We start from the raw sequence: 26,395 nt of genomic DNA, 5'->3' as shown, positions 1-26,395 counted from the left end.
AGAGACTATCTTTTCTCCATTGTATATCCTTGCCTCCTTTGTCGTAGATTAGTTGACCATAGGTGCGTGGGTTTATCTCTGGGCTTTCTATCCTGTTCCATTGATCTATGTTTCTGTTTCTGTGCCAGTACCATATTGTCTTGATTACTATAGCTTTGTAGTATAGTCTGAAGTCAGGGAGTCTGATTCCTCCCGCTCCGTTTTTTTCCCTCAAGGCTGCTTTGGCTATTCGGGGTCTTTTGTGTCTCCATACAAATTTTAAGATTTTTTGTTCTAGTTCCGTAAAAAATGCTGTTGATAATTTGATAGGGATTGCATTGAATCTGTAGATTTCTTTGGGTAGTATAGTTATTTTCACAATATTGATTCTTCCAATCCAAGAACATGGTATATCTCTCCATCTGTTGGTATCATCTTTCATTTCGTTCATCAGTGTCTTACAGTTTTCTGCATACAGGTCTTTTGTCTCCCTAGGTCAGTTTATTCCTAGGTATTTTATTCTTTTTGTTGCAGTGGTAAATGGGAGTGTTTCCTTAATTTCTCTTTCAGATTTTTCATCATTAGTGTGTAGGAATGCAAGAGATTTCTGTGCATTAATTTTGTATCCTGCAACTTTACCAAATTCATTGATTAGCTCTAGTAGTTTTCTGGTGGCATCTTTAGGATTCTCTATGTATAGTATCATGTCATCTGCAAACAGTGACAGTTTTACTTCTTCATTTCCAATTTGTATTCCTTTTATTTCTTTTTCTTCTCTGATTGCCGTGGCTAGGACTTCCAAAACTATGTTGAATAATAGTGGTGAGAGTGGACGTCCTTGTCTTGTTCCTGATCTTAGAGGAAATGCTTTCAGTTTTTCACCATTGAGAATGATGTTTGCTGTGGGTTTGTCGTATATGGCCCTTATTATGTTGAGGTAGGTTCTCTCTATGCCCACTTTCTGGAGAGTTTTTATCATAAATGGGTGTTGAATTTTGTCAAAAGCTTTTTCTGCATCTATTGAGATGATCATATGGTTTTTATTCTTCAGTTTGTTAACATGGTGTATCACATTGATTGATTTGCGTATATTGAAGAATCCTTGCATCCCTGGGATAAATCCCACCTGATCATAGTGTATGATCCTTTTAATGTGTTGTTGGATTCTGTTTGCTAGTATTTTGTTGAGGATTTTTTGCATCTATATTCATGAGTGATATTGGTCTGTAATTTTCTTTTTTTGTAGTGTCTTTGTCTGGTTTTGGTATCAGGGTGATGGTGGCCTCATAGAATGAGTTTTGGAGTGTTCCTTCCTCTGCAATTTTTGGAAGAGTTTGAGAAGGATGGGTGTTAGCTCTTCTCTAAATGTTTGATAGAATTCCCCTGTGAAGCCATCTGGTCCTGGCCTTTTGTTTGTTGGAAGATTTTAAATCACAGTTTCAATTTCATTACTTGTGACTGGTGTGTTCATATTTTCTATTTCTTCCTGGTTCAGTCTTGGAAGGTTATACCTTTCTAAGACTTTGTCCATTTTTTCCAGTTTGTCCATTTTATTGGCATAGAGTTGCTTGTAGTAGTCTCTTAGGATGCTTTCTATTTCTGCGGTGTCTGTTGTAACTTCTCCTTTTTCATTTCTAATTTTATTGATTTGAGTCCTCTCCCTCCTTTTCTTGATGTGTCTGGCTAAAGGTTTATCCATTTTGTTTATCTTCTCAAAGAACCAGCTTTTAGTTTTATTGATGTTTGCTCTTGTTTTCTTTGTTTCTATTTCATTTATTTCTGCTCTGATATTTATGATTTCTTTCCTTCTGCTCACTTTGGGTTTTGTTTGTTCTTCTTTCTCTAGTTCCTTTAGGTATAAGGTTAGATTGTTTATTTGAGATTTTTCTTGTTTCTTGAGATAGGCTTGTATAGCTATAAATTTCCCTCTTAGAACTGCTTTTGCTGCATCCCATAGGTTTTGGATCGTCATGTTTCCATTGTCATTTGTCTCTAGGTATTTTTTGATTTCCTCTTTGATTTCTTCAGTGATCTCATGGTTATTTAGTAACGTATTGTTTAGCCTCCATGTGTTTGTGGTTTTTACGGTTTTTTCCCTGTAATTCATTTCTATTCTCATAGCGTTGTGGTCAGAAAAGATGCTTGATACGATTTCAGTTTTCTTAAATTTACTGAGGCTTGATTTGTGACCCAAGATGTGATCTATCCTGGAGAATGTTCCGTGCGCACTTGAGAAGAAAGTGTATTCTGCTGTTTTTGGATGGAATGTCCTATAAATATCAGTTAAATCTATCTGGTGTGTTGTGTCATTTAAAGCTTGTGTTTCCTTATTAATTTTCATTTTGGATGATCTGTCCATTGGTGTAAGTGAGGTGTTAAAGTCCCCCACTGTTGTGTTACTGTCGATTTCCTGTTTTATAGCTGTTAGCAGTTGCCTTATGTTTTGAGGTGCTCCTATGTTTGGTGCATATATATTTATAATTGTTATATCTTCTTCTTGGATTGATCCCTTGATCATTCTGTAGTGTCCTTCCTTGTGTCTTGTAACATTCTTTATTTTAAAGTCTATTTTATCTGATATGAGTATTGCTACTCCAGCTTTCTTTTGATTTCCATTTGCATGGAATATCTTTTTCCATCCCATCACTTTCAGTCTGTATGTGTCCCTAGGTCTGAAGTGGGTCTCTTGTAGACAGCATATATATGGGTCTTGTTTTTGTATCCATTCAGCAAGCCTGCGTCTTTTGGTTGGACCATTTAATCCATTCACGTTTAAGGTAATTATCGATATGTATGTTCCTATGACCATTTTCTTAATTGTTTTGGGTTTGTTTTTGTAGGTCCTTTTCTTCTCTTGTGTTTCCCACTTAGAGAAGTTCCTTTAGCATTTGTTGTAGAGCTGGTTTGGTGGTGCTGAATTCTCTTAGCTTTTGCTTGTCTGTAAAGCTTTTGATTTCTCCATCGAATCTGAATCAGATCCTTTCTGGGTAGAGTAATCTTGGTTGTAGTTTCTTCCCTTTCGTCACTTTAAGTATATCATGCCACTCCCTTCTGGCTTGTAGAGTTTCTGCTGAGCAATCAGCTGTTAACCTTATGGGAGTTCCCTTGTATGTTATTTGTCATTTTTCCCTTGCTGCTTTCAGTAATTTTTCTTTGTCTTTAATTTTTGGCAGTTTGCTTACTATGTGTCTAGGCGTGTTTCTCCTAAGGTTTATCCTGTATGGGACTCGCTGCGCTTCCTGGACTTGGGTGGCTATTTCCTTTCCCATGTTAGGGAAGTTTTCAACTATAATCTCTTGAAATATTTTCTCTGGTCCTTTCTCTCTCTCTTCTCCTTCTGGGACCCCTATAATGTGAATGTTGTTGCATTTAATGTTGTCCCAGAGGTCTCTTAGGCTGTCTTCATTTCTTTTCATTCTTTTCTCTTTATTCTGTTCCACAGCAGTGAATTCCACCATTCTGTCTTCCAAGTCACTTATCCATTCTTATACCTGTTATTCTGCTATTGATTCTTTCTGGTGTATTTTTCATTTCAGTTATTGTATTGTTCATCTCTGTTTGTTTGTTCTTCAGTTCTTCTAGGTCTTTGTTAAACATTTCTTGCATCTTCTCGATCTTTGCCTCCATTCTTTTTCCGAGGTCCTGGATCATCTTCACTATCATTATTCTGAATTCTTTTTCTAGAAGGTTTCCCATCTCCACTTCATTTAGTTGTTTTTCTGGGGTTTTATCTTGTTCCTTCATCTGGTACATAGCCCTCTGCCTTTTCATCTTGTCTATCTTTCTGTGAATGTGGTTTTTGTTCCACAGGCTGCAGGATTGTAGTTCTTCTTGCTTCTGCTGTCTGCCCTCTGGTGGATGAGGCTGTCTAAGAAGCTTGTGCAAGTTTCCTGATGGGAGGGACTGGTGGTGGGTAGAGCTGACTGTTGCTCTGGTGGGCAGAGCTCAGTTAAACTTTAATCCATTTGACTGCTGATGGGTGGGGCTGGGTTCCCTCCCTGTTGGTTGTTTGGCCTGAGGCAACCCAACACTGGAGCCTACCTGGGCTGTTTGGTGGGGCTAATGGCGGACTCTGGGAGGGCTCATGCCAAGGAGTGCTTCCCAGAACTTCTACTGCCAGTGTCCTTGTCCCCAAGGTGAGCCACAGCCACCCCCGCCTGTGCAGGAGACCCTCCAACACTAGCAGGTAGGTCTGGTTCAGTCTCCCCTGGGGTCACTGCTCCTTCCCCTGGGTCCTGATGCGCACACTACTTTGTGTGTGCCCTCCAAGAGTGGAGTCTCTGTTTCCCCCAGTCCTGTCGAAGTCCTGCAATCAAATCCCACTAGGCTTCAAAGTCTGATTCTCTAGGAATTCCTCCTCCCATTGCTGGACCCCCAGGTTGGGAAGCCTGACGTGTGGCTCAGAACCTTCACTCCAGTGGGTGGACTTCTGTGGTATAAGTGTTCTCCAGTCTGTGAGTCACCCACCCAGCAGTTATGGGATTTGATTTTACTGTGATTGCGCCCCTCCTACTGTCTCATTGTGGCTTCTCCTTTGTCTTTGGATGTGGGGTATCTTTTTTGGTGAGTTCCAGTGTCTTTCTGTCGATGATTGTCCAGCCTCTAGTTGTGATTCTGGTGTTCTCACAAGAGGGAGTGAGAGCAGGTCCTTCTACTCCGCCATCTTGGTTCTGATTCTCCGCTACTGTACATTTGAGGTGAAGTCTCCAAATGCCCCTTATGGTCACAGGCAAAGACTACTCTGTTCCTAGGAAACTGTGTACATGTGAGTAGCAGAAGGTAGTAATGGAGGGTGAGATTGAGTTGAAGTTTAGCTATAAATAGAAATGTATTTTTCAGAGGAACCACTGCAAAATGAAATTGAAATTCTTCAGAAAAACAAAAACCCCAAACTTTCCTCAGGGCTCCTCCCCCCATTAGTCAGGCTTTCCTTCAGCTGCCTATGACAGAGCACCCAAAATAACAGATGGTAAAAAGATCAGAGTAAAAACATCAAAGTTCAAGGTCCATTTCTCTCTTTAGTAGGAGGTGGTTTTACAAGGTTATCACAGTCATGGGCTCCTGGCAGCTTGATAGTCAGCTATGCTCAACAGGTGGTCTTCACCAAGTTGGCTGCTCAAGCTCCAGTCATCACATCCACCTTTCAGCTGGCAGAAGAGTGGAAGGGTCAAAGAAGGGCTTGTCCTTTCCCTATAAGGACCAATCCTGGAAGTTACTCAGGACTGTTCAGCTTACATCCCATTGGCGGGAAGACTTAGTCATGTGGTCACATCAGTGAGGCTGGGAAATGTTGTCTTTATTCTGGATGGCCCTGTGCCCAGCTAAAAATAGTGAGAGCATGTCCTTCTACTCCGCCATCTTGGTTCCTCCACCAGAAGAGAAGTTTAGATTGGCAGTTATTTTGATTTAAGATACCTTTCCACTGTATTCTGGCTTCCACTGTTGCTACTAAAAATCAGCTATCAGTCTAAGAGTCCATTGTTTTCACTGTTTGTGAGATTTTCTTTTTTCGTTTGGTTTCCTGCAGTTTTCACTGATATGTATCTAACTATAGATATCTTGCTTGTTGTTTAGTGGACTTTTCAAATCAGTGGATTGGTATCTTTAATCATTTCTGGGTACTTATCAGCCATTATATTTTCAGTATTGCTTCTGCTTCATTTTCTTTTCACTTTTTAAATTAAACTTCAATAAAATACATGGTGACTTTCTCACTGTAATCTTTTATGTTTCTTATCCTCACTTATATTTTCCATGTTTTATCTCTCCTTGCTTCAATCTGATTATCTTCTGGTTCACTAATTTTCTCTTCGACTATCTAATCTGCTCAAATTCTTAATTTTGATTTTATGTTTTTCCGTTCTGAAATTTCTTCTTGCTACTTTTTCAAATCTGTAGTGTCACTTTTGATGATTTCTTGTTTCTTACTGAAGTTTTTAAATTCAGCTTTTATCTCCATGGTAAGCATTGGGGTTTTCCTATGATACCAGTAAGACATACCAGAATATATTCTATACCCCAGTTTTCAAAACACAGGTCTTTATGATTCCAGCCTGGGGTATAAGGTATTTTGTCAGAGCCTTAGCCTTTGGTGGGCTCTTCTGAGGTGTGCCAAAGGAATAGCTCTGTCTCTCCTCTTGGATCACCCTGCTGCAAAAGAAGTTGGACCCTGTAAATCTCCATCTGACTGCCCCCTTCCACTTCTCTAGAGCTCCCCAAAAGTGAAGCCTCCTGCCTCCACATCTGCCTTCTTTCCATAGCCCCTCCCTATCCCCAGGGCAGAAGCAGCTCTTGCTCACCTCTTTGAGCTCTAATCCTTTCTCTGTTCTCACTAGGTAGTTTTTCACTCTTTATGCTGGTGATTCTTTAATGCTTAAAAAAATTTTTTTTATTTCATCCAGTCTTTGTAGTTGTTTCTGTCACCTTCAGGGGAAATGCTGGTCAGAGAAATCCAGATTTGATCTGTCCTTTACAGTGTTTCTCAAAGAATAGTTTGCAGACACATTCCAATCTACCAGCCATTTACCCCTCTATAATGAGATAAGAACAGAAATTGAGACTAAATGTCTAGAAGCTGTTAGAGTAATTTGACATTGCTGTGAAATCATAGCACATGATTTTGTATGTTGTAAAAAGTATTAGTTCTTAATATACCTGAGGGGGGATAAAGCTAGTCCTTCACCACAGTTAATTTGAGAAGCACTTCTTCATACAATCAGGTACAAGTCTCCTACAAGCCTCCTCTTTCTCTGCTTTTGCAGAATACATTGTAGAGGAGGGAAAAAAACCTTTCCTCTATACTTTTAGGTTATATGACTGAGGCCTGCAAATTAAACTGGCAAATGACAGATTAGCAGGAGAAAAGATTTTCATTCGCACATGGGGGGTGGGGGACATGCTCACAGAAAAAAGTGAAACCCACAGAGACCCAGAGGCTTATATACCATTTTAACAGTGAAAGTAAAGAGACTAGACAAGGGAAGGGGGGAGTTTGGGCATCTGGGGTTGGGGGTGAATTGTGGGAAGGTGATCAGAAAATATATGGTAAATAAGAGTTATTTAGTAAGGTTTATTACACAGGTAAGAGTAGTTTTCTTCTTCCTGGTACATGAGAGGGGAACACCTTTACAAAAGGAAATTTCTGTCACCTTTACAAAGGGAAATTTATGTCCTGTTTTTAGGCAGAATGGAGGAGAGTACAGCATTCTTCCTGTATCTGCTGATTTTTGATTGCCTTCAGTTCAAAATAATCCTGTGCTAAAGTGGCATATTTTGGGTGGCATATTCTGATTCCCTTCAACATACAGCCAGCCATACCTTGTGCCTCTAGACCTGTGATCTGTTTTGTTTGTTTGGAGCATTTGTTTATGGACAGTTTTTTAAAATTTTATAAGTAATGCATGTTTATTACAAAATTTTAAAAATTCAGATAGATGAAGGGGGGAGGTTAAGATCGTTCATAATCCCATCACTTTTCACAATTCAGAGTAAACCTCCCATAGTTTTTCTCTGTGTATAGTATAGAAGCATTCCCCATACTCTTCCTTAGCAGGGTTTCTTCTCTGTCTCATTTACTCCCTCAGAATGGAACCAACTGGGGAAATTCAAAACATGCTTCTTGAAGCTTCTTGGCAGCTCCAGAAACACACTAAGATGGGAAGCCAAAGCGAAAAACAATAGAAGAAGCCTTATAATTGGTGTTTTTTAAGTTTATTTATTTATTCATTATTTATTTTGGCTGTGTTGAGTCTTCATTGCTGCGCGCGGGCTTTCTCTAGTTGCAGTGAGTGAGGGCTGCTCTTCGTTGTGGTGTGCAGTCTTCTCATTGCGGTGGCTTCTCTTGCTGTGGAGCACGGGCTCTAGGCATGCAGGCTTCAGTAGTTGTGGCACGTGGATTCAGTAGCTGTGGCGCACAGGCTTAGTTGCTCCGCGGCATGTGGGATCTTCCCGGACCAGGGCTTGAACCCCTGTCCCCTGCATTGGCAGGCGGATTCTTAACCACTGCGCCACCAGGGAAGTCCCATAATTGTTTTTAAAATCATATTATCAGATAAAGTTTATCAAAGAATTAAGACATTGAACTTTTTGTTCAAGGTTATTATATTAGGATTGTATGCATTATGAATATGTATATTTTAAGTTTCTGTGATGAATAAAATTTGCATGAATAACAGTATTTTTAGTTATTTCTGTATCATAAAATTTAAAATTAATGGATTGCCTCTTTTACTTTAATATCAATTAATGTTGCAATTAACTAATCAAATAGCTTTAATAATAGAAAATTACTTTCACAGTAATGACTTACTTTCAGATTAAACCCTCATAGAGCATGCCGGCATGTTTTAGAAGTTCCATAGGTGTTTTTTTTTTGGTTTTTTTTGTTTTTGTTTTTATTTGTTTGTTTGTTTTTTTGGTACCCCTGGTTATGAACCATTGTATTAAAAAAATGTATAATAGCCAAAAGATCCCATTTATAATAGCAACTAAAAATATAAAATGCCTTGGGGGGGGGTTGGGGAACCCAATAATCAATATTTGGAACTAATGTGAAGAAAACCTTAAAACTATAACTTAGAGACATGAAAGGAAATGGCGAGGCATATCATGTTCAAGGATGAGAATATTAGGGAAATGTTAATTTCTACTGGTTAATCTATAAATATAATATTATTTCAGCCAAAATATAAAAATTTTTTAGCATTTGAGAAACTGATTTTAAAGTTCAGCTGGGAGAAAAAACTCATAAGAAAATGTTTACAAAGAATAATAATGAAATGAGACTTATTTTGCCAAATATTAAAATATACTATTGCAGAATTAAAACTGGTATGGGACTAGATACAAAAATAGTGGAAAAGAGTAGAAACCTAAAAATACCTTGGTGTGTGTATATGTAAATGTAGAAAGTGTCATTTCAAGTACTAGTGTTTCAGATATGTCCACGAAAAATGAGTCGATTCATGCTGGTGATTGTAGAACAGGGCAGTAAGCAATTTCCAGTTATTTCCCACTGACTGGTTCCCTCCTTAAGTGTTGGCCTCTCACCACCTTAGTACCTTCTCCTACCCTTAAGATTTTTTTCCCCCTTCCAGATCCCTCCAAAAAAGCCTTCCTCTAGCTCTAAGGATTCTTATTGCTTTATGATGCAATCAATTTAGCTCTCTCCTTTGCCTAACTCTTCTCTCTAAGTTGAATAGTGCTTATCCTCACATTTCGCAATTAAAAAGGAAAATGCCTAAACAAAACTGTAATTCCCTCACTATGTGTTTTTAGTCTTCACAGATCAACCAACCAGCTTAAACTGCAGCCAGCTTTAAAAATAGTGCTTTTTTTCTCCCCACAACACAAAGAAATGAGAAATATTCAGCCTCTCTAGTAGTCAAGGAAATGTAAATGAAAGCAATCGTGAGTGACTTTTTTTCCTCCTATCTGATTGGCAAAGATTAAAAAGAATAGTCATCCTAGTAGAGGCAAGGTAGAGGAAAGAACACTTTCACACCCAGTAGTGGCAGTATAAATTGTTAAAATTTTTCCAGTAGTGTATGTATCAAAAGTATTATTGTCTGTGCCCTTTGACCTAGGAACTCTGCTTGTAGGACTTATACTACAGCAGATGATCAGGGTTGTTCACAAAGATACATGATCGTGTTCATCCGGGCTTTATTTCTGATTGTGCAAAATGGGCACTGCCATACTTCAGAGTAGACTGAGCCATCATACAAATTATTTTGGAGAAGAATCCTATTTGACATTGGAAAATGTTCGTTGGCTGTGAAATGAAAACTAGGTAAAATTTGTGAAGCCTTGTATAAATGTGAAAGTATTTTCATTTACGTAAAACCACACCAAGATTTAAATAAACTATTCATTAAATATTTACTGTGTGCATAGTATTCTGCCAGGTTTTGGGTGGGAGTATGTTGAAAATATAAAATATACTTGTTCTTTAGGACTTCACCCTATTTTTGAACTGTTGAGCTTGAATGTGTACATTTGTTCCTTGCACACCTAGTAGGTATAGCTGTAGATAATGGAAAGAACATTAAATATAGATAGGGATTTGAATTCTGTCCCTGTAATATACTTGTCTACTCACTTAGACAACTTGTTTGAGAACGAGAAGGATGCTGACCTCATGGAATGATGGTAAGAATGAAGGGAGATATAACAAGGAATGCTTTCCATGATACTTGATGAATAGTAATATTAGTTAGTAATGTTTATTAATTATTATTAATGGATTAGTTATTAATTATAGGTAATAGTAATGAATAGTTAGTTCCTTTGCTTTCCCTTCTGGAAGTCTCTATTTCCTCAGTATAAAACCTGCAACAGGTATTTTGGTGCCTGAGCTACTAAATAAATGAATGAATGAGATACCGGATTTGAAAACACTTTATGAGCCTTAAAGCATTATGAAAATGTTAGCTAACTATTCATTAATATATGTAATGATCTGGCAAAAGTTTCGTGTATACACATAAATATGTTTCTATGTAAGTGCTAAATGTTATAATATGGGCTATATAGAGTTGTTATAGAATTTAAGCAAAAGAAGGCCTTAATGTGGCTGGTAATCGTTGAGGGGCCTTCCTGGGGAAGGTGAGATTGGAATGGAACCTTGAATTAAGGTAGGTTTTGAATGTGAGAAACAATATATGCAGAAGTGTGTGGCAGAAAAAGAAAAAAAAATGGTATATTCAGGGAGTAGTGTAAGACTAATCTGCGTAGAGAGTGAGTTATTCTTGAAAAGTCATTAGACAGGGTAGGTAGAAGAAGCAAGGTATGGCTGAGACAACAAGAAGCCTTACTGATCTGTTGAGAAATAGAGAACCATTTTAAGTTTGGAGGCAAGATAGTAACCCTGCGTCACCAGCACATCAGTGTGTTAGAGTATGTTTGTAGCAGTTAACTTTGGTAATGGAAGTATAAACAAAAATAAATTATGGATTAGCTAATTATTTTTTTCCTTTCACAGTATATAGCTTGAATTCCCTTTTAGTGGTGATAACTATAGCTAAATGTTTTAGAATCGTTGTTGTATTCTTAAAATAGTACATGGTGTGACTAGATACAATTTCGGAACTTGATTCAAAAATATGCCACAACCCCCAACATTGCCCTTTTTTGAGACTTTTTCTTGTGATAACCTAAAGAAAATTTATAGGCAATTTCCCACACTTTATGTTATTTGATGCTACCATTTGCTTTTTCTTCCTGTTTTTTTCCCCTGTAGATTTTCAATGTTAAGATGGTTATAATGTCCTTTATAATTTATGTCTATTTTTCATCAAAAGAAAGGAGATTTAAATAATTTATTATAATCTTTAGCTGTAAGTCAACTAAAAACTTAGTTACAATGTATTCACTTTCAATGTTTTCTTCCTGAAATTTTCTCTTTCCTTATATTCTTTTTCACATTTCTCTACAGTATGGATGGAGCGGATCTGTGTTTTGAAATCGTAAAACGAGCTGACGCTGGTTTTGTATACAGTGAAGCTGTGGCCAGGTATGTAATTTGTATGAACTTCCCAGAAGTAAAGGTAGAAGTAAAAGAAGGAAATGACAAGGCAATCACATGAAGTGGCCTGCTCTTTGAACTGGTGACGAGCATACTGCCACTCTTTCTTACAGGGAGCATCTCTCTTTTAATGTGCATTAGTGGAACCAAACAGTGACTGGAAATGCAAAATATTGAACAATGAATTGATCTATTTATATGGATTTACACTTGAACATCACTACTGCTATCTTTTCCATTTCTGATGACTTTTATACAAGGAGGAATTTGATAGCTCAGGAACCGTGTAGAATTAAACTTGGGTTTTTTTGTGTGTTTGATTTTTGCTTTTTAGCAGATGTGCCTCATTAGTTCTTCAGTTTGCCTTTTAGTGATAGCAAATTGTTAGGTGACCAGTTAATCTGAGAAAAAGCATAGAACAGTAGAAGGAACAGAAATAAAAGCACAGTTTTTCTGCTGAATATATTTGCTTCAGGCCAGTGTTTGATCTCCCAATCAAGTGGCCACCATTGTTCCAAGTGTAGGAGTTCTTGTAAAGAACTGATGACACAAAATAAGGATTTAATATGAAAAATCACAAGAGCCATGCACTGGGCCACTTGCTTGTAGATTTGAAGCAGTACAACTTTCTGCTTTGGTGACAATCATATCATAAATACCCACTCCAATAAGTTGCCTTTTTAATACCTGGGGTACAGCATCTCTCCTCAGTCACTAACCATAGTATGTTGAAGGGTTCAAACCCACAAACCCATTAGGATTTATTAAAACTTTCTACCATTTGAGAAATAGTTACCATTAAATGATTATAACTTTCTCCCTCCTATCATTCTTTTTATAATTATGGCACAATGGACAGATATGGCTGAAAACAGCTTAGAGACTACCTCATGCGACTTTAAGCTTAGAATGGCTTGACTTTCTTCAAATTCTTTGCCCTGCCTTCTCCTGACTGAGGAGCAAGGTCCCCAGTCTCAGGAGATGGAGCAGCCATAGCTATAACACAAGATAAAGAATATACTCAATTTTAGGTAGCTGCTGTTTTGTACTCCTGGAGCTAGGGAGAAGAAGCAAATGAGAGTTTATATATACTAACTTTAATTCCTTCTTTTAACTCCTGATGTATTCATGGTAGAACTGAGGCTAAATATCCTTTTTTCTTTTGTGCTGTGTTCATTAAAGCATATTCTAGGGTTTTCTTTTTTTTTTTAAATCCCATTTTACTCTTGTTTTGAATTCTTATCACAGTTTAAAATTTTTACTTTGTATTGTGTTTCAGAATTAAAAAGCATTCTTTAATACCAAAGGTAGTCAATGCTGTCTTGATTTTTCTTATGGCACAGTGGTAAACCACTTTCTCCTACTAAATGAAACTCTCAGACCTTTGCATATCATTGTCCATATTTATTTCTTTAAGAATTTGAGTTTTGTATTTTCCCATATTGAGATCTTTCAACAGCAGCATCAAATAGGGAAAACTAAAAATTCTAGATGTTGATTTTATAAAACAGTGAAGCTTGATGGAGGAAGATGACTTTTTCCTTTTGGAACCACAAAAACACTGGGGTCCCTGGCATATAGGCTGTCAGAGTTGATGTTAAACCAGTACCACTTTTACTCTGTTCCCTACTCATCCCTATCACTTTTCCTTAACTTTGAGCCTGTCTCTGCCACTGGACTAGGTGTTAGGATAGGGAGAATAGTAGTGTTTTAGAGGTGATGTCATACAGTGAAATGACTTGAGTTCTCTCCCAATCTTGAGATTTATAGAAAAGTTAGATGTTTATATATATCAAGATGATTGTATATCAATCAAGCCTGTTGATTTTAAGATCTACCTATATTGCTACTAAAATGGTGATTTTATGAAAGGAACTTTCCAGAATGGACCAGAAAAGAGTAGTATTGGGATCAGTAAGTGACACTGCATAGAGAGGGGTTTGGCACAATTTATTAAAAACCCTTCCTAAAAATGACAAAAGGGAGCGGCCTCAGAAAGTATGATTATGTATGTCCCCTATTGCAGAGTACCAATGACCATGTAACAAGGGCACGTAAATCCTTCCTTTGGTTTAGAGCGTTCAACCAGATGACTTCTACCTTCCTCCTCTCTGATTCTGTGATTTGTTGTTGGAAAATTCAGCTTGCATTAGTTATTCTAGTGAGACCAATTGCAAGAAGACTCTGAGACACCAAGTAATCATATCGATAATGTTGTTTTTCTCCAACTGGCTGAGCGTCAAGAGGAGCAGCAAAGCATGACATGAAAGAAAACTGCGTTCAGTCCTTACAACCCAATTAGTGATTACCTCTGTTCTTTCAGAGGTGGTGAGTTGCGGAGCAGGCTAACATATAGGATCAGATTATCAAATCAAACTCTCACAAATCAGAGAGATATTCTTCCCTAGCACCAGGCTTTACTAAACAATTATAAGGATACAAGCAATCAAAAGGCTCAGCTGAAGCAGACAGAGATCTGGGCCTTTTAAGGGCAGCTCCTCACTTCATTCCTTCCTGCATCAGAAATGCACCTCTGGCCCAGAATAGATGAGGTCTCTACATGAGGTTTGTGAGATTCCACACACAGAGGGGAGCATTTAAATTATGAAACATCTCCATTGTGTATCTTGGAGAGTTGTATAGCTTACATGACATCTTCCAGGAAGCCATTCATGCCTCAGAGATCCTGGGTTCTGTTTATCATAGGTAGTCCTTAGCCAAGAACATTCTGTTAAGGGAATTCCAGAGATAAGCTTTCTTCAGCCTAGCAAAGAGCTTTTTTAAGTGTAGTCTTTTTACCCAGAGTTGCCAAAGAGAGTAGACTGAGTCACCTCCCTTCTTTTCTTCCACCCCCAAAATACCTCCTTCCAAAGGAAGTGAGAGGATTGCTGGCCAGCTCTTTTCTTTCCACAGAGTTATCATCATTCCTGATCCTTAGGGATGGAGACAAACATAGATATTGATGAGTTTCTCTGAAAGTATAGGCCACCATGATGCTTCATGAAATGAAGCTTTTTGATTAAAGTTTAGTCAGCAACTCTCTAGAATGTATATGGGTGGATTTTGGTTCTGTAGTCTGCTTGCACACTATTCACATGCACAGCCTCCCAAGGGTCATGACTGGGAGGGTGGAGAAAGATCAGTTTAAATATGTTATATTTGGGGGAAAAAAGTTCTACCCTGCCCCCACAGAGATTCTAATATGTATGTATATTTGGGTTAAATAATTGAGTATTCAGATTTAAAAATGCTCATTCATTGAGGTTTTTTCTTTTTAAATAAAACTTTGAGATAAGAATTTTTATTTTTAGAATTTTCTTCAGGCTAAGGATAGAAGTGGCTGTCCTAGTGCTAAGTATCCAAAGTAGTCATGCTGTTAGGTATAAGCTAGGTCCATATTACCTAACTTAAACTTACCTACTATTCCAATGTTCACACCTAGATGCACAAATAGGCTGTTCCTAAATCTTGACTAAATTTGATAATAATAGACTTAACCTTTGTAGCATGCTTTAGAGTTTTTAGAAACTAGAGTTTTTCACACTTGTTATCTCTGCCATTTCGGGGGGTCACAGATCCTCCAAAGCATGATTTGAACCAGAAAAGGACAACAACACCAAGTTAAGAACCCCCAACTTAAACAGAAACTTAATTTCAACTGCACTGGCCCAGGCAAAGAGCATGTGACCATGACCCGCCATGTGTGCATTTGCAAAGTAAGAAAAATTGAACATCACAACTGTAGGAGCCTGGCTCCTTCTGCTTAGAGCCCAGTTGTGAGGAGACAATGATAAGTACAGGAACAAAGCCTGGGTCTTTTTTTCCCCTGCCTTTCATTTTTAAACTAGAACCTTCTGATCAATTCTAATACATGAAATAATGCATATGCTAATTAGAGGGACATTGATGTGAGTTTGGCTAGATAGTAGCATACCAAAGAGGGAACTCAATGGAAATGTCTTTTAATTTTAAAGCAGGAGTGGAGAAAATTTTTTTTGGTCTTGAGTCACAAGCACGCACACAAGGTCATTTGTAAGTACCATTAAATTATTTAGTTTTTATTTTAAAGTGTGGGGAATAAAAGATCTGAATAGAAAAAAACAAAATGCAATAAATACTAACCAATAATTAATGTTAAGTATATTGCATTTCTGTGTCATGGCTAGTTGGGAAGGAAAAGGGGAAAGTGAGAAAGGAAGAGGGATAGTAGGGGGAAAACGACAGATATGAAGGGAATAAAATTCAGAGGAAGAGAAGATGAAAAAGACCCTCAAAGAAGAAACAGTGGGATTACAGAAGAACTTCAGAATGGAGGGAAGGAAATCGAAGTAAGTTCTGAAGTAATACTGAATGAACTGCTCTTGTCACACCCTGTGGCTAGTTGACCCTGTTACCATTTTTAAGGACTGTTCTTTAAAATGCTCGCTCCTCCTCTGTTCTTCACCTGGACCCAGTGCGGAGCCTCTGTGGACCCTGCTGACCTTGTGAGGAATTTGACTTCCTAGGACTTAGGCCCAGAAGGAACTCTGCTTTGTTCAAGGATGCCCCAACTAAAACTTGATTATGTTGCAAAAAGAAATTGTAGAGGCATAAGAGGGTTCTTCTTTCTTGTTTGTCCTTAGAGCTAAATGGAAATAAGACAGAGAGCCAGCCTCTGCTGGCAGATAAAAGGTTCCCACCCCTTTAGTCAGAATCCTTGGTGTACCTCTGAGCACTGGTCACTTAATAGCAATCCAGTGTAACTAAGTAGAATTAACTGAGTGTCAGAAAACTTTTTTTTTCATGTTTTAAGCTTGAATTTTTAGTTTGCAGAGCTATTTTACTTATGAACTGTGTGAAATTCCTTTGACTTAGATATCTCAGAAAATACAGACCACATTAATTCTTCATAAAGCTCATAAACTTATGCATCTAGCAACTTTTTCATTACTAAGCTGCACATTCCACCAATCTTGTCTACTCAAATGAAAAGTGTCCGTGGGCAGTGAGTATGAAGGTGGGAGTTACAAACTAGGGACACTGTACATTAAGTTTTAAAAATATAAGGTTTTTTTTTTACAGTTTTAGATTTCTTTTGTTTTTCTACAGTCATTACATGAGACAGATACTGGAAGCTCTACGCTATTGTCATGATAACAACATAATTCACAGGGATGTGAAGGTAAGTCATTTTTATCACTAACTTTAATATTTGTGAATAGAAACTTATAGCAATGATAAGAATCAGAAATTTTTCTTTAATGTCTTATAAAGAGTATCTTAAAGTTAATTTTACTTACAGATAAAAATTTGTTTAACTGGTTTATATTTGGAGAGTTGTACTAGTTCTTAATAGGAACACTTTTTTATCATTTTAATTTCCTTATTTTTATTAAAATGTACACGCATTCTAAAATTCTGTTATTCCTCCTTTGCCATTATGTGTGTAAGAGAGAAGTGTGAAAATCCAACAAATAGGAAGAACCAAACAATATCCTATACTAAGTTAATTGGGGAGAAATTAGAATTTGGTTTATATAGTAAAAGTTCATCACACACTTACATTTTCTTAATGTTGCAATGTAGGATAGTCAGCATTTTATTTTCTTTGCAGAGAGTTTTTAAAAATAGTCTGAAATCGTAATTATAAATGCAATATAGTTTGTACCCTTAGGAATATGAATATTACCATTATTCAATCTTTGTGCCTGTTTAATCCCAGTATCAAGTTTATGAGAACTGTCAGTCCCTGGCTTATAAGGTGTCAGGCAGGACATGGAGGCATGCAAGAAAGGAAGCCATGGGCCTTCCTCCTGATGCCTACCCCCTTTCAAGGCCTCGAGTCACTAAGAGCCCCTGTGGTCTCTCTGGCCCTGTTGTCTACTTTCACGTGCTCCTGTTTTGTCACTGGCCTCTCTCTAACCCTCAGCATCCACAGATATGGCGCTCTCCTTCCCTCAGGATGTATTATCAAAGGCCTGGCTTCTTTAATGTATTTTAATGGTTAAGAAAATTAAGTAGAATTTAGTTAAATTTTCTATAACGTTTGGGAAATTTTAACTGAAATTCTTGTGGTTAAAAGCTGAGGGAAAGCATGAGCAATTCCAGATCAATCTGGTGGAATATTATAATAGCAATGAAAAATAATTGGAGAAATGCACAGAATACACATTAGTGTAAATTGGTTGTAAAATGTCTTATTCTTTTCAAATGTGGTGATAGGAAAATGATATTATTATCGCCACTCAACATTAAACAACCCAGTGGATACATAGCACTTTTATAAGGAAGTATTCTTCAGTTATGCAAACAAAGAGAATAAGAAGTGTAGAAAGATAAAGGGGGGAGGGAATGGTCAATGATTGCAACGTGCTGTGTCATTCTTTTGCATTTAATTAATGTAAGAAAATGCATGTATACAGAGTGAAGTATATCTCCTTATATATAATGACAAAAATGATGATTTGAGGGACTTCCCTCGTGGTCCAGTGTTTGAGACTCCGTGCTTCCACTGCAGAGGGCGCGGGTTTGATCCCTGGTTGGGAAACTGGGATCCCACGTGTCGTCCGGCGTGGCCAAAAAAAAAAAGACAATTTGAAAACTTAAAATGTGTAAAACAGATTCTTAGTTCATAGAGTAGCATTGTGTTAAAAACACTTTTGCTCAAGAGGCAATTTTTTAAAATTGAGATATAATTAGCGTTTAACATTATATTAGTTTCAGGTATACAGCATAATGACTTGATATATGTGTATACTGTTAAATGATCACCACAGTAAGTCTAGTTACTCTCTGTCACCATACAAAGTTACAAAATGTGCAATATAATATTATTGACTAGTCACCAGGCTGTACATTACATCCCCCTGACTTATTTATTTTATGGCTGGAAGTCTGTACCTCTTACCCGCTTCACCCATTTTGTCCACCCAACCCCCTTCCCCTCTGGCAACCACCATTCTGGTCTCTCTGTCTGTGAGTTTTGTTTTGTTTGTTCATTTGTTCTGATTTTTAGATTCAGCGTGTAAGTGAAATCATAGGGTATTTGTCTGTCTGTATCTGACTTATTCACTTAACATAATACCCTCAAGGTCCATCCACATTGTCACAATGGCAAGAGTTTGTTCGTTTTTATGACTGAGTAGTATTCCACTGTGTATGTATGTGTATATGTATATATGTGTGTGTGTGTGTGTGTGTGTGTGTGTGTATACACACTACATCTTCTTTGTTCATTCATCCATCAACGGACACTTAGGTTGTTTCCATATCTTGGCTATTGTAAATAATGCTGCAGTGATGTGGGGGGTGCACATAGTGTGTTTTCTTTTAGCGTTTTCAAGTTAGTGTTTTTGTTTTATTCAGATAATTACTCAGGAGTAGAACTGCTCGATCATATGGTAGTTCTGTTTTTAGTTTTTTTGAGGAACCTCCATACTGTTTTCCAGAGTGGCCACACCAATTTACATTTCCACCAACGGTATATGAGGGTTCCCTTTTTTCCTACATCCTCACCAACACTTGCTATTTCTTATCTTTTTGATGATAGCCATTCTAACGGGTACGAGGTGATATCTCATTGTGGTTTTGATTTGCATTTCCCTGATGATTAGTGATGTTGAACATCTTTTCATGTACATGTACCATCTGTCTGTCTTTGGAAAAATGTCTATTCAGATCCTCTGCCCATTTTTTAATCAGATTGTTTGGGTTTTTTGTTATTAAGTTGTAAGAAGCAATTTTAGTTTGAATTCTGTTCTTGAAAGGTAATTATAGCAATATCATATGATAAATGATTGACAACATTACTGTAATACTTTCAATAATATAGTCAGCTTTTTGATTAGCCATGGTATTTGATATAATGACAATCCAAAACCAAATAAAATCCCAAAGTAGTTATGTTTGAATGCTGTGCTTCACCTTCTAACTTACATTCTGATTGATTTATTCAACAAATATCCGAGTGCCTACTTAATGCAGTATACTCTGCGTGGAGCCCTAAAGGCATTATTATGGTCTCAGGAGAGAGATGAGATAGTGTATCTGTTACCAGCTTCTACGGAATAACACACAGTGACTTGCAACGACAATCGCCATTTATTTGCTCTCAGTTCTGCAGTTGAGCAGAGCTTGATGGGGACTGCCTGATTCTGTTTCACAGGCTGTTGGCTAAGGCGGCATGGTTAGTATCCACAAAGGCTTCACTCACTTTTCTGGCATCTCAGCAGAAGTGAATAGAACAGCTGGAAGCTGGCTGGGCCCTCTTCATAGTCTCTCATTCAGAACATTTCTCTCTTTCTTTGTCTTTCTCCCCCTTTCATGGCCCACTTTTCTAGCAGGACAGTGTCTCATGGCGCCAAAGGAGCAAAAATGGAAGTTACCAGGCCTCTTGAAGCCTCGACCTGGAATTGGCACTGTGTCCTGTCCTCTGCGTTCTGTTAGTCAAAATGTCACAAGAGTAGCCTGGATTCAAGAGGAGGAAAAATAGGTTGCACCTTTTAGTTGGAGGAGCAACCTATGTGCACAAGAATAGGAGAACTTGTTTGTGGCCATCTTCACAGATAGACAAAACAAATAATTATCGTCCAAGGTACGGGATGGGAAATATAATTAAAAGACAGAGTCAGAGAAACTTCATGGAGGAAGTTACATTTGAGCCTAGTCTTGAGTCATGGGGGAGTTACACAGGGATGAGAGGACGTTTCAAGCAACAGGATAGTGTGTGCAAAGGCTCAAAGTTAGTTTTGTATTGGATTTTAATAAATTTGTTTACTGTGTCTAAGGCACATGCCAAATAATTTTGAGGAAGCATCCAGAAACATTCTAAGGAAGGGAAGAGAGAAGTGATTCTGAAACTGCAAGTTAATAAGGAGAAACCACCAGAAAAGGCACCATTGTTGAGTTGGGAAGCAGACTCTCAACACAGAGCACACATTATTGTTGATATTCTTTATATTTCAGTACCTGAAATCTATCCATTTCGCATGGGTAAATGTAATACTCACATTTAGCTAATTGGTAAATTTGAACTTGGGTGTATTTTTCTTAAGACATGCATCCAAAAATATGTATCGAGTGCCTACTATGTGTCAGGCACTATTCTAGGAACCGGAGCTACATCAATGAACAAAACAGACAAATCACTGCCCCTGTGGAGCTGACTTTCTAGTTCAGGGAGACAGACACTGATCACTGAGCATAAGTCAGTCAACTGTATAGTAGGTTAGAAGGTGAAAAGGACTACAGAAAAAAAGAGAGCAGCCAAGAGGGTAGGTAGGGACCGCTGGAGAAGGGGTTGCAATTCTAAATAGGGTGATCAAGCAGGCCACATTGAGAACCTGACCTCTGGCAAGGACTCGAAGGAGAGAGAGAGAGTGCACTAACTGACATCGAAGGAGGAGGGTTCTGGGTAAAAGAACAGCCAGTGTAAAGGCACTAAGGCAGGAGCATAAGTGCCCTTTTGAGCAAGAGCAAGGAGGCCAGTATGGCTGAGGCGCAGTGAGCAAAGGGGAGAGTGGATAGTAGATGAGGTTAGAGAGGAAAGGAGGGGAGGGACTTTGACTTTTACTCTGACAGAAATGAGGATTCACCAGAGAGTTCTGAACGAAGATGAACTATGATCTGACTCTCCACGGTAACAGGACTACGTTGCTCTGTTGGTGATACATTGAATAGGGGCTCAAGGGTGGAACTTGGGAAACAGGAGATGGTCCTGCCTGGCAGGGCCAGAGTGGTAGCAAGGAGGTGGTAAAAAAGTAGATTTCCAGATATATTTGAAGGTTGTGTCAACAGGATTTGCTAATATAATCTCAGTAATTTAGGTAACCCAAAGTAGTTTCGTTCAGGGCCTTATTATAGGGGTTTTCCAATGTAGTGATCTTTAATAACAATACATTTCACATGGCTAATAATTGAAAATTTCACTTGATGTGTTGTTACTGATTTTGTTAATAACAACTAATTTTGCAGCCTAGTAGCTTTTCTTCACATTCAGGTATTGTATATTCAGTGACTTGTCTGAATAGATTTCTTCTGTATGTAGATTTTGGTTTCTGTAGTTTTTGTCAAAATTTTCTTCCCTTATACTTAGTAAAGAAAATAGAAGACCATTGCAGCGTTCCATTCCTTTGAGAAATATTTAGATTATTTAATCATCTGTTTCAGCTAGCCAAGAATATTCTCATTTTCTCCCTGGTTCTGGTTCTCTCTCTCTCTCCTTCCCTCCCTCCTTCACCTCCCCCCCCAACCCCAAGTTCTTGATATTGATCCAAAAGCATTGGGTTTCCCAAAGGTCCTAACATTATATTAATAATACTTTTTTCTTTACTTGGTACACATTTCTTTTTGAAATCATAATACCTGAGTCTAAAAATGTTTGGTTATGTCAGGTTAGATTTGAGTATATGGTGCCATGTGACCTGTAGTGGAAACTGCTCGCTTTCGAGAAGCAGTTTCACATGAAATTGTGTAAAAAATAACTATATAATCCTTTGAAATTTGGGAAGGTGTGTCATCGTAGTACAGCATCTCCCAACAGCCATGTGCATTTGGGGCCAGGCACTTTGTTGTGGGAGGCTGTCCTGTGTGTTGTTGCCTCTACCCAGCCTCTACCCACTACATGCCAGTAGCATTTCCCCCCAGTTGTGACACTCAAAAATGTCTCCAGACATTGCCAAATGTCCCCTGGGGCACAAAAGTCACCCCCAGTTGAGACCCACTGTCATAATGGCATATTTCTCATGTTTTGACTCCCTACAGGCATTAATTAAGGCATGTATTTTATTCCTTTTTTTCTTATGAAAGGATGTGGTAACTTTCATTATGTTTCAGTGTTTTCTTCCTCTCACCCCTAAATTAAAAGTACTTTAGAAAGAAATAGAACAGTTTTCAAGGTAAATGCAACTCCTGGCTCCTTGCCTGCCTTCATTTGCTCTGTTAAGCAGTGAAAGTTGAAATTTTCTTGTCTCTCCTGACTCCCAGAGACAGCCCCACAAAGCATCGCCTGGGCGTGGAGAGACAAGCAAGCCGTAGACCTTTCTGTGGCTCTGACCTACTGATGTACTGTTTTAATAAACGAAGTTGAAGTTAAGCAGCTTCTTTGAAAGCAAACTGCTGTACACACAATCACTTTCTATTCTGAATAGGGCCTGTGCCCAGGAGGTCTGGGGGCTCCGTTTTTAGTTCTCAGAACTGCAAAACCCCAGTCTCACAGCCGCTCAGCCAGGAGCCTCCGCCCAAGCATTTCTGTGTGTGCTTCCTTTAAATGGTTTTCCTCGCTAACCCGTGAACACGCCTGGCTGCTCTCTGGTCCCCTTATGGTATCAGTTCTCCTTTCACCAGCTTAAGGCCAGACTTCACTATAAATGGGTGTTCATCAGATCACGCTAGTTGCCATAGCATTGTGGATTTCTTACGGTATTTCTTCCTCTATTGCTCTTGACATTTCTTTTACATCTCTTACCACAACTCCCAAAAGTCCCTCATGTTTATATAAAATATTGAAATTCTCCTTAAAATGAAAACTTACTTATTCTATTCTTTATTATAATAAGCACCCAGGCTTACCTTCTGCGTTACTTTCGTAAGGTTGTTGTGAGCATAATGTACATGTTCAGCTTGAAAGTGGGGTTTTAATACTTAGAAATACAAGATAAATTTAAGATGATTTTGCTTCTCTTTTTCCACCCACCCCCTTCAAAAAAAATCAACTCCTTGATTTGAAAAGAAAAGAATGACTGTTTCTTTTGCTTAACAGATGTGAATCCTTTCACTGCTCCTTTCCTTTTTAGCCAACGGAAGCAAGCATGTATGATACAGCCAGAGCATTTGTGCTGTCAGGTATAAAACCTTTCTAGCTGTAGTAACTCTTGCCACTGATATCAACTCACTTTGAATTTGGGGGCAGTCAGAGAAGGTTCATGGCATTGGGCTGCGGGATTGAAATGCTTAGCAAATTACCAGTGTCCCTCTGTGCTCCCTTTGTGGTTTGCCAAGCAAGATTTCCTTTCAACCTGTCTTCACACATTTGTTCATAACAACTTCCACCCTGCAGACTGCAAAGCCAGGGGTGGGCTGCAGTCGTCCTTACCAAATCAGAACAGGGTTGACATTGTAGGGGAACAAAACTTGCCACCCCCAAAATGTATCTCTTTGGCTTGAAGATTATTTGGGGCTGGTTGTTTTTAAGAAACAAGATTCAGGAAGTCTTTCTTTTTACCTCCTCCTTAAGCGCCTGAAAGGATTTAAAGGGCCTGGTCTAGGAAGAGTACTATCACCAGAGATGTCTGCAAAGAATATGGGCTGGTATGGTGGGGGAGCTGAGCAGGCTGGGGACACCAAAGTCCTCTCTGTGTTCCATTGTCTTTGCATGGAGTAGCAAGCACTTGTTTACCAAACATTTGTTTTTCTATCTCCGTGTGAGTTGCCTTCCTCCCCTTTGAAGTCCCAAACCCCTACCTCCTTCTCCTTCTCTCAGATGGCATATAAGTTCCAATTGCCCAGCTTGTCCTTGGGCCTCATATTCCTATGGAACCCCCATAGGTACATAATTTAATTTGTTTTTTCTCCTGTTATTCTGTCTCATGTTAATTTAACTCTTAGACCAGCCAGGAGAACCTACAGGGGTAGAGGAAAATTTTTTCCTTCTTCAACATCTTCCTCTTCTACTCACAGAATAGAAACTCACTTTCAGGTTGAGTAGTACATCCTTAATTTTGCTGGTCTAGTCTTAATGGTACATATTCCTGATTAATAGTTTGCAAGTTGCCTTGATGGGAGTGTATGTATGAAAGGATAAAGGGGGAAATAAACATTTATCATGCCTGTTAAGATATAATCTTGTTGATCTTTAAGTCAAAATTTGAGGTTTCTGAAATTGTGTTTGACTATAACTCATGGACACATTAAAAACATTGTTTTTCTGAAATTCACACTTTAAAGTTAGGGTAAATTTAGAAAGGGATACCTTATATAAAATATTTGCCATGACATTAAATAGGCAGTACTTCAATTACACAAAAAGTTCAACATAATTTACAATCACCTATTCACGAAAGCATCTATGGTGTAAAGATAAACATGGTGATTAATAAGCTCAGTACAGAGAATTAAAACAGAAGTTGTCTATCAGAATGAGTAACTTGAGAAATTGCATATCTCTTTTCCTGCCTTTTTTAAATAGGAAACTTTTTAAGTAGGAAACTCTACTTTGGTGTAATATCTTTTATCTTTTATTTAAATAGTGGTGATATAAAGTGATTTTTTTAATATTGATTTTTACAAGTTACATATATCTTTAGAACTCCTAAGTGCAGTGAGATTTGATACAGTACTGCTTATGTTAAATGAAAGCTATTGATCATCTTCTCAATTCCTCTTAGTCTAATGAGTTCTGGTTTTAAAACTTATGTAAGAATAAAAGTATTGCTGTAACTGTGGAGAAAGCTGGATGTCTTGGGAAGTCTCCTGGTCGACTTTGAGTTATTATGTGATTCTCATGTCTATGAAATTACTAGATTGGACATCCCTGTTTACAGCCAGCACTTAGGGAGTCACCTGGAGTTCCCAGGTCTTCCTTCGTCTCTGCAAATTAAAAATAATCAGACAGAAATAAGACTGCTACTATAAAAGAATAGTTGTATACTGTAAATATTTGAAGCCAGCATGTGTTTTTTCTGATGTTTCTCTGAACATTTTCTTTTCTCAGTTAGACATTGAAGTAAAAAAGGAGAAAAAATATTTACTGTTTTCTATTCTTTTTTAATGAAAATTGCACAGATGTGTTGGAAAAACCTCTAGTGATTTTGAACGCATGACTCTTGAGGAATCTGTATAGTGAATTGTTTCTATATTTTAAGTTCTAGAACGAAACATGCTATGAGATTAAAGGCTGAGAAGTGCCATGTGAACTTTAAACTTTTTGAGCACTGAAGAAATTACCATGTAGAGAATAAATGAGTCTTTAAGCAGTCTCTAACGAAGTAACAGCTTACAGTTAAGGTTTATTCAACTTCAGTTTTATTCAGCTGTTTGTGTTTGGTTCTTATCTGAGCAGAGAGAATGCAAGTACCATAGGAGTAGAAATAGAAAAGAGACTAAAGCTCCAAAGGTGCTTATGATCTCTTTAGGAAGATAAAACACACATTCTTTTTTATTTTAAATTATAATATATATAATACAGAATATAGCCATCATCATTTGTCTTACTGTGACAAGATTGCATGGAAGAAAGAAATGACCATTCAGAAAGGCTTACCCTTTAAATATTTACTTAGATATTGGAGAAAATTTGAGTGACTTATTTAACTATGCACTTCAGTTTTTTCATCAGTAAATTGGCATACGTTAGGGTTGTGATGATTAAAATAATACATGTGAAGCATGTAAGCAGAGTGCCTGGCACAACAGCAAGTACTTAGTAAAGGATAGCTACTCATAATAGTAACATCATCTGGTTTAATCATAGTACTTATGAATTACATAGTATTTTTTCATTCTACAAATGAAGAACTTAACACTTAAAGAGGGTGATTTGCCTAAGATTGTCCAGCTAAATAAGAGGTGGAACTGGTATTGAATCTAGGGACTCTAACTCCAGAGACCAGTCTTGCAACGACGATACTATTATACTGCCTATCATTCATTCATTTATTTCACAGAAATTAATTAAACATATTTACATGCTAGGTACTGTTTGTCATTAATAACATTATTTATATTGAATACAGAGGAAAATATACAAAATGTGATGAAGATCAGCATGTAATGACATTATATTCATTTTTATTTTGACAAAGCCTAATCCAAATATTTAAGCATATTTATAAATAACATCTACTTAATAAATACTGGAATCAATGAATATTGCTTCTCCCAGGATCATGAACCAGATAACACCAAATAAATAATGTG

General features: G+C 37.8%; 1 protein-coding gene across 8 annotated transcripts in view; it reads left to right on the top strand.

Moving 5' to 3' along the window:
* Positions 1 to 26,395, top strand: part of CASK (calcium/calmodulin dependent serine protein kinase) — a 414,851-nt gene that overhangs the window by 218,667 nt on the left and 169,789 nt on the right. For all 8 annotated transcript variants that reach the window (XM_061179474.1, XM_061179472.1, XM_061179470.1 and 5 more), the window contains exons 4-5: positions 11,414 to 11,491; positions 16,592 to 16,664. In XM_061179474.1, coding sequence (XP_061035457.1) covers positions 11,414 to 11,491; positions 16,592 to 16,664 — 151 coding nt within the window. The remainder of the gene's footprint in view (positions 1 to 11,413; positions 11,492 to 16,591; positions 16,665 to 26,395) is intronic.

Source organism: Eubalaena glacialis, chromosome X (assembly GCF_028564815.1).
Source record: "Eubalaena glacialis isolate mEubGla1 chromosome X, mEubGla1.1.hap2.+ XY, whole genome shotgun sequence".
NCBI lineage: Eukaryota > Metazoa > Chordata > Mammalia > Artiodactyla > Balaenidae > Eubalaena > Eubalaena glacialis.
Note: the sequence above shows the minus strand (reverse complement) of the source record. Positions and strands in the feature narration are given on the sequence as shown.